The 15,412-nt window shown below is 42.1% G+C and overlaps 1 protein-coding gene across 2 annotated transcripts in view; it reads left to right on the forward strand.

The window, feature by feature from the left end:
* Positions 1-396: 396 nt before the first annotated feature.
* The window catches only part of LOC308245201 (rho GTPase-activating protein 11A-like), a 28,716-nt gene continuing 13,700 nt past the window's right edge, over positions 397-15,412 (forward strand). The window contains exons 1-6 of one of the 2 annotated variants that reach the window (XM_080662079.1): positions 397-899; positions 7,495-7,565; positions 9,563-9,659; positions 10,175-10,428; positions 11,856-12,019; positions 12,188-12,334. In XM_080662079.1, coding sequence (XP_080518205.1) covers positions 771-899; positions 7,495-7,565; positions 9,563-9,659; positions 10,175-10,428; positions 11,856-12,019; positions 12,188-12,334 — 862 coding nt within the window. In that variant the 5' untranslated portion in view covers positions 397-770. The remainder of the gene's footprint in view (positions 900-7,494; positions 7,566-9,562; positions 9,660-10,174; positions 10,429-11,855; positions 12,020-12,187; positions 12,335-15,412) is intronic. The other variant, XM_080662080.1, reaches the window with a different exon arrangement.

Genomic DNA, 15,412 nt, shown 5'->3' on the forward strand with positions numbered 1-15,412 from the left:
CCAATCAGAATGCGGAGCGCTGTTTGGCGCTGCCATTTGAGCTGGGTCGGACCTGCAGTGGGACAACAGTGGCTCGGGCGTCTGCAGAGGCTTCGGAGCGGCGGCATGAGGAGGGCTTTTTGGTTGCAGCGAGCGCACCAGGATATGCAGGCGGAGGGCCGCGGGCGGGCTAATGGGGGAGGGAAGGGCAGCCTGTGAGACGAGGTGACGGTGGAGACCAGCCCGGGCGGGGACCGGGACTGGAAGAGACACCTGAGTAGCCGGCTGGTCCGGCGGCCTGGGGCGGGGACAGAGACCGACACTCCACTGACCCTGCCGGGGCAGAAGAGGCCGGAAGTCGTCTTTACAGTTTGGAGAGCCGTGGGCAAAGCCTGGTTTGGAGGAAAGGGGATCTTCGGAAGTGGCCGGAAGTGGTGAGAAGGTGCTAACGGGCGTTGGTACCGGGAACCGAAAGGATCAGGGAGGAAGAAGGGAGGTCTTTGTAAGTAGCTTGAAAGGGTCGTGTGACAAGAAAGAAGGCTGGCGTAAGTGAAGGAAAGGTGAGGCGTGGCTAGATCAAATCCTTAAAGGAAGACGGTTGGTGGAAGTGGAGCGAGGAACCGGGGAAAGCCGTGGAGGTGGCTGGCGGCCGGGGCCGGAGCGGTGCCGGACGGGGCCGCGAAGCAGCGAGGCGGAGCGTACACCCGAGCTTGTGCCGAACTTGGAAGGCTTGTTGGCGAACGAGGTTCAGGACTCGGATCCGGCCTCACAGAGCGGGCGACGCCTCCGGGATGTGGGATCAGAGGCTGGTGAGGTTGGCCTTGTTGCAGCAGCTTCGGGCTGTCTACGGCATTAAGGTCAAAGGTGGCCGTGGGCAGTGCGAGCGCAGGAGACGGGACACAGCAGCCACGGCAATAGTGGTGAGTTCTGGGGAAGATTCAGGTAAGGGGAGACGGGGGTGGGAGGCGGGGAAGCACACCTTGACTATCACTACCAGGTCATGCCAAAATGTTCATTCTGTATGGATCCAAAAGAGAAGGTGGTTAACTGTGTCCAATTCCATCCAAGTAGCCAACGGCTGAAATTTAAGAGAATGACATTTCTTATTCTTTACAGGGATTTTTGGTCACTGAGAGAAAGTTGCAGGATTTTTCATTCTCAGCAGCTTGACATTTTGAGGTAGATAATCGGGGGGCATATAGCTGTCCTGTGCATGGTAGGATGTTTAGCAGCATCTCTGACTTCTACCCACAAGATGCCAGTAGATCTCCCAGTTGTGACAATTAAAAATATTTCCAGGTGCCTTTCCCCGCTTTCTCCATCGTTGTCGTCGTCGTCCCCTACCCCCCTCCACTCCCCCCCCCCCCCCCCCAGACCTGTTACCTTTGCCTTTCTCTCTCCTAAGCTCCAAGGGCCCTTCTTTTGCTTCTGTAACTTGTTTCCGGAGCCTAAGCAACCCAGCTGGCTCACTTCTACTATCTCTGTAACTTTCTACATAAAATTTCTCTTATAATTGGAAAAAAAATCCCCCCCCCCATATTGCCAGTTAATTGTATTTTGAACAAGTAGCACATGGGGAAGGAGATACATACTACACCCCTGTTGTAGAGTAAGATTTGAAGAGAAGGGGGACCAGTACATTTTCTAAATCAGCAGATGAGGAGGTGTGACAGAACATTAAAATAGGCTTCAGATAATACCTCTATATTCACCAATTTGGGGAAAAAAATCATATTTTGACACATAAAGCTATTTTTTTAAATGAGTAAGATGAGAATCCAGAGTGGAATGATTTAAAAAGCTGTTGATGGCGCTAGCCAGTTGGGCTCATTGGATAGAGCGTATGCTGCAGACTGAAGGATTCTGGGTTTGATTCCAGTCAAGGGCATGTACTTTGGTTGCAGGCTTGATCCCTCACCAGTACAGGAGGCAGCCAATCGATGTGCCTCTCTCACATCAGGTTTCTCTGTCTCTTCCCTTCCACTCTCTAAAAATCAATGGAAAAAATACCCTTGAGTGAGGATTAACAACAACAAAAATAAAATAAGATTACTTCTAAAAAATAAATAAGCTGTTGATTTTTGGGTGGTCAAGGTAAGGGAATTTTGAATGAGACTTACATCTACTGCATCAAGAATTTCATTGTGGGCCTGACTATTGTTCTCAGTGGTTAGAGCAACATCCCAAGCACACAAGGATCTTAGGTTTGATTCCTGGTCAAGGGCATAGTACCTGGGTTGCATGTTCTGTCCCTGGCCCCAGTTGGGGGTATGCAGGAGGCAACCAATCCATGTGTCTCTCACATGGATGTTTATCTTTCTCTCCCTCCCCTACCCTAACCCCCCTCTCTTTCACTCTTCCTAAAAATCAATGGAAAAACATTCTCTGGTGAAGATTAACAAAAAAGAAAGAAAAAGAACTTTGTGAAAAATGAAGTAAATGGAATATAAAGCATTTTATTTTTAATTTATTTGCCTAATTATGTGGTACTTTCTAAGTACTTAGAACTGAAGACTGATAAAAGTAAATTTGGTAACTTAATAGTTTATAATATTTGAAAGATAATAAATACTTGGAGAAGAAAACTATTAACAAAAATAATTTGTGCTCTGGCCAGGTGGCTCAGTTGGTTGGAATGTTGTCCCACACACCAAAAGGTTGCAGATTCCATTCCCAGTCAGGGCACATGCATAGGTTGCAGGTTCCATCCCAGGTCAGGAGTGTATGGAGGCAATGGATCAATGTCTCTCTCTCTCTCTCTCTCTCTCTCTCTCACACACACACACACACACACACATCAATAAAAACATCTTGCAGTGAGGATTTTTTAAAAAATGATGTGTATACCTCTTATAAATTTTAGAGAAATTGTTTTTATATTCTTACAAAATCAACTATATTTGAGATTTTGGAAAGCCACTCTAGTTTTTAAATATTAACAAACTAGAGGCCTGGTGCACGAAATTTGTGCACTCCTTTCACAGTGCAGGAGCCCCACAATCTCCCCAAAGAGGTAGGCCCCACCCACCCATCTGGAGCTCCTTGATGGATTGCCCCAAAGACATAGGCCAGAGCCAGGGATCCCGCCTCTGCACCGAGCACACAGCGTCAAGTCCCCGCCCACCCGCACGTGCCCACTGTGAACACAGCCTCCTGGTGATGGATTGTGATGGTGTGAGGGCATCACAGCGTGAGGACATGACGACCACATAGGCTTTTATTAGTATATACTAGAGGCCCGGTGCACGGAATTCGTGCACGGGAGTGTGTGTGTGTCCCTCAGCCCAGCCTGCACCCTCTCCAATCTGGGACCCCTCAAGGGATGTCCGACTGCCCATTTAAGCCCGATCCCACCGGCAGTCAGACATCCCTCTCACAATCCAGGACTGCTGGCTCCCAACTGCTCGCCTGCCTGCCTTCCTGATTGCCCCTAACCGCTTCTGCCTGCCAGCCTGATCACCCCCTAACCACTCCCCTGCCAGCCTATTGATGCCTTACTGCTCCCCTGCCAGCCTGTTTTCCCCTAACTGCCCTCCCCTGTAGGCCTGGTCACCCCTAACTGCCCTCCCCTGCAGGCCTGGTCCCCCCCCCCCCCAACTGCCTTTCCCTACAGGCCTGGTTGCCCCCAACTTCCCTCCTCTGCCAGCTTGGTCACCCCTAACTGCCCTCCCCTGCAGGCTTGATCGCCCCCAACTGCCCTCCCTTGCAGGCCTGGTCCCTCCCAACTGCCCTCCCCTGCTGGTCATCTTGTGGTGGCCATCTTGTGTCCACATGGGGGTAGGATCTTGGACCACATGGGGGCAGCCATCTTGTATGTTGGAGTGATGGTCAATCTGCATATTACTCTTTTATTATATAGGATAGAGGCCTGGTGCATGGGTGGGGGCCAGCTGGTTTGCCCTGAAGGGTGTCCCGGATCAGGGTGGGGGTTCCCTTGGGGCATGAGGTGGCCTGGGCGAGGGGCCTGTGGTGGTTTGCAGGCTGGCCACGCCCCCTGGCGACCCAAGCAGAGGCCCTGGTAGCTGGGGTTTATTTATCTTCTACAATTGAAACTTTGTAGCCTGGAGCAGAGGCAAGCCTTCTGCTTGCTCCGTGGTGGCAGCCATTTCTATTGGGATTTATGTATCTTCTATAATTGAAACTTCGTAGCCTTAAGCAAGGCCTAGGCCGGCCAGGGTGTGTGGAAAGCTTGGCTTCCTCCATCACCGGGGGCAACCCTAGCCTCCTGCACTTTCCAGTTCCATGGCTGCCGCCATTTCTGTTTGGGTTTATGTATCTTCTATCATTGAAACTTTGTAGCCTTGAGTGGAGGCCTGGGCCGGCAAGGGCAGGCGGAAAGCTTGGCTTCCTCCATTGCCAGGGAAACGCAAGCCTCCCTCCTGCTCTCTGTGGTGGTAGCCATCTTGGTTGGGTTTATTTGCATATTTGCTCCTGATTGGCTTGTGGGCGTGGCTTGTGGGTGTAGCAGAGTGATGTTAATTTGCATATTACTCTTTTATTAGATAGGATATGTTGCCATGTGAAAGAATTTGTACATGGATTTTTTTTACTGCTAAGAAAAACTGACACCTGTCTTTAGATTCAGATCTGAGTTTGAATCCTGCTCTACCCCTACTAGATGTGTGATCTTGAACTGCTTGTTTAATTTTCCTAAGCTTCAGTTTCTACTCTATAAAGTGGGAATAATGGTATCTTTCCTTGGGTTGTCTTAAAAAAAACAAAAACTCTAAGATATGGCAATAGGACTAGCACAATGCCTGTCACATGCCACTTAAACTAATTTTAGTTGTTAACGATAATAAATGGTCTATATCCTGATTGTCACACTAGAAACACTAATAAAATACAGAAGAAATACAGAAGATTGTAGTGTTAATATGAGTGGGATCGCACAAGATAGGTAACTGAAAACTATATTTCTTTAGTTATTTGGTGTTGGTTGGCTAATAATAGTTTTGAGTTTTTTAAGAAAAGAACTAGAAATCTTTTAAATTGGTATTATAAATGATATTCCAATACATACAATTTAAAAAAGCATGCTCTTTATTTTATGAGGTTAAATTTTAACAGTTACTTGTGAAGCCAAATACTGAGAATAATGAGACTTAAGGGTCGGGGGGGAAGCTCCCTGAATTTCTACTTATGTATGACACTTGTAGACATATAATCAGCTTCAGCATCTGATTTATTTTTGTATTTTGTTTGGTTGCACAGTATCAAGAAAATTTTGACTTACCCAGACAAGGGGTTACCTGTGTTAACTTCCTTTTTTTAAGTAGCTCTCTTTGAAATGGTAATCGTAACAGCAGCAAATATTCTTTGAATGCTTACTCTGCATCAGATTTAGGACCTATGTGAGGATTCTGAGGCATAGGGAATGTTAATTTGATCAAGGTCAATGGAAGAGCCAGTATTTAAAATCTGGCAGTCCTGCCCTAACCGGTTTGGCTCAGTGGATAGAGCATTGGCCTGTGGACTGAAAGGTCCTAGGTTTGATTCCGGTCAAGGGCATGTACCTTGGTTGCAGGCACATCCCCAGTAGGAGGTGTGCAGGAGGCAGCTGATCGATGTTTCTCACTGATGTTTCTAACTCTCTCTTCCTCTCCCTTCCTCTCTGTAAAAAATCAATAAAACATATTTAAAAAATAAAATAAAATCTGGCAGTCCTACCTCTAACAAACAGCTTGCTCTCTTAAAGCATTATATTAAACTTGCCCTTTCTCTATAATAGAAGTGTCAGAGATGAAAGAAAATTAGTAAAATGTTTAAGAAAATCTCCCTCCTGTCAGAGTCTGGGGCATGCCGAGGGACCCAAGGTCCAGTCGCCGCCCACCCACGTGAGACCCAGACCTGGCCGGCCCATCCCCTGTCAAGCCCCACAGGGCAGGGGGACACAGCCTCAGGTCCCCCCACGCCAGGGCGGGGGGGCGCGGCCTCAGGTCCCCCAGCCAGGCCTCAGGTCTCCCGGCATGAAGGCGTGGTGGCCATTTGCATATTAGCTCTTTATTAATAAGATTGTCTTTTCTGTATTCCTCAATTAAATAGAGCCATGTGTTTGAAAAAGTGAAATTTTGTTAGTCTGTTGAATCATGAACAATGCTGAATGGTTTCTCATTGTAAGTACAAGGTTAAATAAGATGCTCTTAAAATATAAGTGCTTCAAGAGCATTCTTGGAGAGCAGATTTATTTAAACTAATTTAACATTTGTGAGATTAGGTATACCTACTTATTTTTGTATAAGTAGACACATATATAGGCTTTAATTTATTTTCTTAAGTCCAATGAAAAGCTACAACTTTCTTAATCAGTGACACATTTTTAAGAGGTTTGAATGCGTGCACAAAGGTAGTGGCAAGGTGTGTAAAAACATGCAAGTTAACCGACATTTACAATTTTACTTTTGGGATTTTCAGTGTGTTAAATTTTGAATGTGAGTAATACATTTGAATGTGACTCTTTAAAATCGTTTTTAAAGTAGTTAAATGAAATTTGAATTAAATGTTTGCAGAATCCCTATTTTTGGGTAGCTCAGAAAGTAGTTTGAATAGTACCTTTCCACAGTGTATAAAAGGTAATCAGGTCTGAAAATAACCACTTCTGGTGTAATTTTAGGAAGTACCCAATAAATGACAGGAATTACTATTATCAATGGACTTAGCCTCTTATTCAAATTAGTGTTTATAAAGTTGCCAGAAGGAAGGTATAAGGTCAGTATTTTTAAGGTCACTGAAGGAACAGGTAGTATTTTTTTAAAATACATTTTTATTGATTTCAGAGAGGAAGGGAGGGAGAGAGAGAAAAATATCAGTGATGAGAGAGAATCATTGATCCACTGCCTCCTACTGAGGATCTAGCCCACAACCAGGTCCTTGACCAGAATCAAAACCGGGATCCTTTAGTACACAGGCCTAAGTTCTATTCACTGAGCCAAACCAGCGAGGGCGGAACAGGTAGTATTTTGAGGGAAACCTTAGTGTTTTGGGACAAATCTGTTTAAGAATTTCACGACTAAGCACTAACTGGATTGATTTTTCCATTATGGCTTTGGAAACCAATGGAATTTACCACATTTGCTTGAGGGCACTGACTTATCTTTGCCATCATTGTACTCTTAGCACCTAGCATAAGGTAGTTACTTTTTACAAAATGTACTTGAAAGAATTGCTTTCTTTGTCTTGACTGATTTATAGTTTACTTCTGCTTTTTTAAAAAATGTATTTTTTTATTGACTTCAGAGAGGAGGGCGGAGAGAGAGAGGAAACATCAACAATGAGAATCATTGATGGGCTGCCTCTTGCACTCCCCCTACTGCGGACTGAGCTGGCAATTAGGGCTTGTGCCCGACTAGGAATCAAACTGACCTCTTGGTTCATAGGTCAGTACTCAACCACTGAGCCACCAGCTGGTTCTGCTATCGTTTTTTATTTGCTGAGGTTTTTAATTTGCCCTAATGTTTAAGAAAATTTATATTATGCTTAATATTTGTGTTAGAGTAACTAAATTTGTCATTTTAGGGTAAAATATTTGGAGTACCTTTTAATGCATTGCCACATTCTGTTGTACCAGAATATGGACACATTCCGAGGTAAGCAAAGTTTGAAATGAATAAATATTTCAAAGTGGTGTTTGAATGTTTAAAAATAAATAGTTGATTGACTTACACATTTGTTTTAAATTAACAGATGATTTCATTTCTCAATAGTAATGTAAAAAAATTTTAAACTTTTATATATTTTAACATTAATTTTTACTTACTCCCAGGATTGAATTTTAAGGTTTAGTAATGAGTAAATGTTAGAGAGCAAATTATTTTTGTTCTATTAAATTAGAGATTTCAGATCTATACCAATTCTTTTGCCACAATTCTGATTATATTCAGTAATATACTAAATTACCAAGTCAGCTAAAGTATTGATATTTTTGTTTTAGAAAAGTTGGGTAAATGAATATTATGCTAAGCTATTAGCGTATTTGTGAATATAAATTACATACCTTGAACTTTTTTTTTATGTTGCTTACTATTTATAAATAATCTTTTGAACTAACTGCATCAGAAATTACTAGGTAAGTTTACATCTTAAGAAAATAGTTTAAATGCATTTAAAGAAACTGTTTTTAGCTCTTTCTAATTATTTTTCTCTCTGTCCAAAGTAGGGTTCATTCTGCCTACTCTAGTCCAGTAACCTAGATTTTTAATTGATGCATTGTCCAAAAGCACTTATTGAACACCTTGCTACCTTAGAATCATTTTCCCTCAGATTATAGGTGTAGATTCATAATTTTCATTAAGGTAACCACTTAGTGTTTTGCTTTTTAAATAACCTGCAAAAGGTTTGTTTATACGGATTTTCAACATTTAGAATTCCAAAGTCATATTCCCAGTAATAATGACTACATCTTAGTCATAATTTCTTTTGCGTACTAAAAAAAGCAACAAACTACTCTGTCAGTTACCCTCTGCAATGCTTAGCCACTGTACCAGTGCAACGCTTATCAGTTGCTTACAGCTGATATCCATTCTAATTTATTGGTACCAGCTGTTAACGAAGCATCTAAAACTAACATTGGTTGTTAGAAATTGTTCAGTATAAAAATTGAGCACACACCTTTAAATACGAAAAAGATTGTAAGGACTGGGGTGTATTTGATTTTCTGAGAGATAATGTTGGAGGAAAAAAACCTTGCCTTATCTTAGGGCAAACGTAGTAAGTAGATGGTAGATATTTTAAGCTGTGTATGCTGTGCAAGATCACACATGGGGAGAGAATGAAGAAAAGAAGGCCTTAGAGCCCTGAGTCATCCTAGCTACAGGGGTGGGCAAACTTTTTGACTCGAGGGCCACAATGGGTTCTTAAACTGGACCGGAGGGCCGGAACAAAAGCATGGATGGAGTGTTTGTGTGAACTAATATAAATTCAAAGTAAAGGAGCGGAGGGGAGAGCAAGAGAACCAGATAGAACAGCCGGATCCAGCCCGCGGGCCGTAGTTTGCCCACGGCTGTCTAGCATGTAGAGGTCTGGCAGAAAAGGAGGATTCAGAAAAGAAGTTTGAGAAGAAGCAGTCAGGGAGTCAGTAGGAAAACTAAAAGAGTGAAAAAGTATTTTTAAAATGAGCTGGGAGTGGTCAAGTGTGTTATGCTGGTAGGACAAACAAGATGAAGACAATGAATTTACCATGGATTTGGCAAGGCAGAGGCGATTGGTGACTCTGAGAGTGCTTTTTTTTTTTGGGAGTAATGGCGATAAGAGTCTGATTGGAGAGGGTGGAGGAGAGAATGGGATATGAAAGAAGGTAGAGAGTAGAGGCAGTGCAAAAGACAAGTCCTGTGCTCTGAATGAAAGCAGAGAAACAGGATTGAGAAGGATGTAGGATTAAGTGGGTTTATTGAAGTTGTCATGGGTAAAATGGTGGTTCCTAGAGAGGAATTTAGGAAGCAAGTAACCTTTTATCACAGATTAAAGGGATTTGTAGCATCAGAGCTTCTGTAAGGGGTGTAGTGCCTGGTCTGCTCCTGTACTTTGGCAGAATAATGGGACTTAGAAAGATGTGTTCTGGCCACCTGAAAAGATTTCTCTATTTCAGTTTTCTTGTTGATGCTTGTACATCTCTAGAAGAGCATATTCATACAGAAGGGCTTTTTAGGAAATCAGGATCTGTTATTCGTCTAAAAGCGTTAAAGGTAAGTATATTCTTGAACTGTCATTTTTCTTTTGTACCATATTTTTGGTGTGGTTTTGCAGTTGAACTATTTAGAAGTATTACATGAATTATTGACAGAAATTGAATTTGAAAATAGCTTTTTTCATGGCAGAAGAACTTTTTTCCAAAAGAAAGTAAATCATTTCTATAATGCTCTCCCCCCCCCCGACCCTGTTTTATTGAGGTATAATTCACCAGTACATTTAGGATGTACAACTTGATGTTTTGATTTACATATACATTGTGAAATCATCACAATGAAGCTGTTTATAAAATGCTTTGAAAGTTTAGAGTAGTTTCAAATTCATGGTCCTAGTTTCTATAATTGAAAAAAAAATTAAATTTTATTATTTTTAGCCTTCTAAAAAGGAGATATATTAAAACAAGAGTTAAAAGAAATTTATTAAAGAAAGCTCTTTAGAGTATAAGAAAGGATAGTTTATTTGCACTATACTCCTAAGCCCCCAAACACTCAAGATTATTTTTCTATTTCAGAATAAACTGGATCATGGTGAAAGTGGCCTGTCTTCTGCACTTCCTTGTGACATTGCAGGACTTCTTAAGCAGTTTTTTAGGGAATTGCCAGAGCCCATTCTCCCAGCTGATTTACATGAAGCACTTTTCAAAGCTCAACAGTTAGGAACAGAAGAGAAGAATAAAGCTACATTGTTACTTTCCTGTCTTATGCCTGACCATACTATCGATATATTAAGATACTTTTTTAATTTCCTCAGGAATGTTTCTCTTAGGTAAGTAGTAATTAAAAGTCTTGGGAAATGAGAGTTTAATTACTCAACTAGCTGGATTTACTCTTATAGATAATAAAATATCATTTGGAGTGAAAACTTATCTTAAAAATCCTATATAATAAAACCCTAATATGCAAATTGACCGAACAGCGGAAGACTGGTTGCTATGATGCACACTGACCACCAGGGGGCAGACGCTCAATGCAGGATGCTCCTGCGTTGAGCATCTGCCCCCCGAGAGGGAGGTGACTGGTGAGGGCAGCCTGGTGAGCAGGTAGTGCCAAGCAAGGTGGGTGCCAGCGGGGGCCCCCCAATTGCCCCACCCACCAGTTGCCCCACATATTGGCCCTGATTGCCGGCCAGGCCTAGGGACCCTACCCTATATATTGGGAACAGTCTCTTAGATTTAAAAATTAAAACCTGGCAAGGCTGCTTTAACACTGAAAAAACAGGATGATGCAGCAATGACATGCATGGACTCTGGCTTGCACATTTTGTGGTCAGCTCTGATTCTGACACTATTACTGTGTGACAAAGCCAATTACTTAACTTCTCTCTGCTTCAGTTTTTCCACCCATAAGATGGGGAAAATGGTACTACTGCCTCAGAAGGATCATGATATGTACTACTTTTTATAATCAGGGCAAAAAAATGTAGCTGCCCATACAACAGCAAGATGCCTTTCACCTGTATGAAAAGTATGGTCACTGATGCATGCAGTGTCCCAGATTGTGAGGGGGATGTCCGACTGCCGGTTTAGGCCTGATGCCCAGGGCCAAACCGGCAGTCAGACAACATCCTCTGGGGGCACAGACCATGCTGAGGTGACACCACCCCCCTCCAACGAATTTCGTGCACCAGGCCTCTAGTATTGTATATTTCCTTAGTATAAGAAGTCTATCCTGTATAATTTAAGAAACAATATACCAAATGATTTACTATGTCTTCTCTGCCTTGTAGTGATCATTATGAATCCCTGAACAGCTTATTGGTGATTGTAGGATTCTTTGTCCACTAAATGGTTTCAGATTACTGTGTTTTTACAATATTTGTGTTTTGTTCTTCAAATTTCTCTTCTCTTTGCTGTCAATGAGCCTGCTTGTTCTAGACATACTTCCTGCCTTCTAATACTTCAGATTTTCTGTGTTTGGGTTTGAAAATCAGACATGTTCAATTTATGTGGAAAAACAAAGTGTGGGTTCTGTGTTTGCATGATTTTGATGATGTGTATCTAAGCACACAGAAGCTGTGTATTTCTGGTTCTGTCTTTATTCAAGCTGATCATGTAGATGGGTAGATGAAGGGTAACTATATTGTGACTTGTGTTTGACTGGAAAAGTAAGAGGTCTTCAAAATACACTTAATACTTTATTTTAATTTTAATTTTTATCTTTGGTGCCATCTCATAAAACCTTTTTTCATTTAAGGTCCAGTGAGAATAAGATGGATAGCAGCAATCTTGCAGTGATATTTGCACCAAACCTTCTTCAGACAAGTGAAGGACATGAAAAGATGTCTGCCAACACTGAAAAAAAGCTACGATTGCAGGCTGCAGTAGTACAGACTTTTATTGATTATGCATCAGATATTGGTAAGATGTAGTTGCATTATTAAGTAATGGGATTTGTTTAAGTGAGGGAGATCCCAGCTTCTTCAAGTGAACTATGAAGAAAACTGTTAGAAAGTTGGTGTATACTATTGAAACATTTCGGGGTGAGGGGGTAGAGGAAAGATCTTAATTGTGAACATTTTCCTTTAGGACATGTTCCAGATTTTATCATGGAAAAGATACCGCCTATGTTGGGTATTGATGGTCTCTGTGCTACTCCATCACTGGAGGGCTTTGAAGAAGGTCAATATGAAACTCCTGGTGACTGTAAGAGAAAGCGAAGACAAAGTGTAGGAGGTAAGGAGCAGTGACAGTTTATTTTAGGGAGGTACAGCAATTTGCTTTATCTGAAATTTGCTTGAACATAAAGAAGCAGAAGTATGCCATTTTGGTGCTTACAGCATAGTTGGTAAGGCATGACATATACATGTGAAAAGTAAAAGTGACAGTAGAATCTAATATTAAGTGCTAGATCTTTAGCACAAACAAAATGTGTTTGAATGGAAAAAGTTCTCAGGATTGTAATGATCAGGGCTCTTCAAAGTGAGCTTTCTTGAAGAAAAGGTAGAATGTAAGGAGGATTGGGTGGAGGACCAGAATACTTGTATCTTACTCTAGATGAGAAGAATGCTATGAAAAAATATTTCTCTAAGAAAGAAGTAATCAATGTCTATAAAAAGACCAACGTGACTTGAAGTGTTCATCCTAAGGATTAGGATGATATTATGGTGAGCTCAATATCAGGCTAAAGAATTAGAACATTGAGCTGAGTATTAGAGAACCATTGAAGTCATAACATGATAAAAAATATTTTAGAAAGTTATCTGGTTTGAAGAATTGAGACTTGGAGGTAGGGAGAATAGTCAGAAATGTGGGGCAATAATCCAGGTGTGTGATAATGATTTAAAAGTGGTATGAATTAGTTAGGAATATGAACTAAATGATGTGGGAATATTACCAAGGAAGAAACAAAAAAATCCAGGGTTCCATTGTAGTAAAATCAATTATAATACTTTTTAGGTCATTTTTTTAATTTAATTTTTTTAATCCTCACCTGAGGATATTTTTTCCATTGCTAGAGAGTAGAAGGGAGGGATGGAGGGGTAAGGAGAGAGGGAAAGATATGAGAGAGACAACATCGATAGGTTGCCTCCCGCATGCATCCTGACTGGCCAGGGATTGAACCCGAAACCTAGGTACACATTTGATTCTTGATGGGAAATCAAACCTGCCACCGTTCCGTGTGCAGGCTGATGCTCTAAGCACTGAGCAACACTGGCCAGGGCCTTATTTTCTTCTTGATGAAAAAGTCTGTGACCGTATCTCCTCCAATTGTCTTGGAAAATTTCTTATCTTTTGAGTATCGGAACCAATTATTAACTACCCGTTTCTTTTTTAACTATTGGTTTATATAGTATTACCTTCTATTTCTTCTTTGCTTCCTGTATAGATTTCTTATGCCTTCTGCATCAGCTTCCTAGGGCCACTATAACAAAGTACAACGAACTGGGTGGCTTGAAACAAAACTTGAGTACTATTGCAGAGACCATAATTGCAAATAAGGTCACATTCACACGTACTGGGAATTAGGACTTAAACATATGTTGGAGGACACAATTCAACCCATTAAACTTCTTCCTACCCCAAATGTAGCTATTTTAAGACACAAGTTATCTTTACTACTCTACTTTCCTATAGTTTGTTACCTCATCTAAATAGTTGAACACTGGATCTCTATCATTCACTGTTATCTCTCAAATGTCAGTTTCAGATTCATGCAAATTATTTAATAACAATGTTCCTATTTAACCATGTCAGTTCCACTTTAGTAAGGGAGGGCCTACTAGGCATTATTTTTTTAAATATATTTTTATTAATTTCAGAGAGGAAGGGAAGAGGGAGAGAGAGAGAGAGAAACATCAGTGATGAGAGAGAATCATTGATCAGCTGCCTCCTGCACACCCCCTACTGGGGATCGAGCCCACAACCTAAGCATGTGCCCTTGACTGGAATCGAACCCAGGACCCTTCAGTCCGCAGGCTGACGCTCTATCCACTGAGCCAAACCAACTAGGGCTAGGCATTATTCTTTAAAAAAATGAAAGTGTAAACATGGCCCCCAACCACTGAGTCACACCAGCCAGGCTAGTTAGCCTTCTTTCTTTTTAATATCAGACTTTGAAATGCCACAAACATCACTGTGATCTGATTTGAAGTAGCTTTGAAGAATCTTTTAACTTCTTTTTAAATTTTTTTTTACTTTTTAAATTGTGGAAAAATGTAACAAAATTTACAACCTTAACCATTTTTATGTGTACACTTCAGTAGTGTTCAGTACATTCACACTGTGCAATGAAATTCTAGAACTTTTATTTTGTTATAAGAGTTACTTAATCCTTAACTTTATGCTATATATGACAATTCTCAATAATTGTATTGCTCCAGAATCTACACAGAATTCATGAGCACAGTCTTAAAATAAGTAAGAGGAATTTGGTCTATCATAATTTTCCCATTCTTGCCTGTATATGTGCGTGTGTGGGCTCCTTGGCATTGTCTTTGTGTTAACGAATGTCTTTCATGGACAGTGATGCAGCACTGAACTGATTCAATTAATATGATGCCCTGAAATCCTCTATATAATAAAAGCGTAATATGCTAATAAGACCAGACGTCCTTCCGGATGACCTTCTGGACGAAGCTGGAGCTGTGAGGGAAGCCCAGGTCCTGGTGCCTACCGGTGGCCTGAGAGAAGCCCAGTTCCCGGGTGCCTGCTGGCGGCCGTAGGGAAGCCAAGGTCCTTGGGTGCCAGAGGGAAGCTGGTGCCGGAAGCCGGGGGAAGGAAGGCCTACTCCTGCACGAATTTCATGCATGGGGCCTCTAGTATATAATCAAAGGCTAATATGCAAATCGACCTAACGGTGGAACAACCGATCACTATGACACGCACTGACCACCAGGAGGCAGACGCTCAGTGCAGGAGCTGCCCCATGGTGGTTAGTGCACTCCCACAGGGGGAGCTCCGCTCAGCCAGAGGTTGGGCTCCCAACTGGAAAGTGCAGCGCCGGTGGTGGGAGCCCCTCCTGCCTCTGTGGCAGCTCTAAGGATGTCTGCTGGGAGCCGGCCTAACCCGTCAGTCAGACATTTCTCCAGGGCTCCCAGACTGTGAGAGGGCGCAGGCAGGGCTGAGGGACCCCCTGAGTGCACGATTTTCGTGCACCGGGCCTGTAGTGTGTATGTAGACTATTAAAAAGATTGGGACACAATTTTTCCCTTTCTCTAGAGAGGTGGTCTATACTTTCAGTGTGGCCCATTATGCACTCCAGAAGGTCTCAGATTATGGAGGGAACAGTTTGTCTTTCCACACGCCTGGTTT

The sequence above is a fragment of the Plecotus auritus genome (assembly GCF_963455305.1).
Source record: "Plecotus auritus genome assembly, chromosome: 1".
NCBI classification, from domain to species: Eukaryota; Metazoa; Chordata; class Mammalia; order Chiroptera; family Vespertilionidae; genus Plecotus; species Plecotus auritus.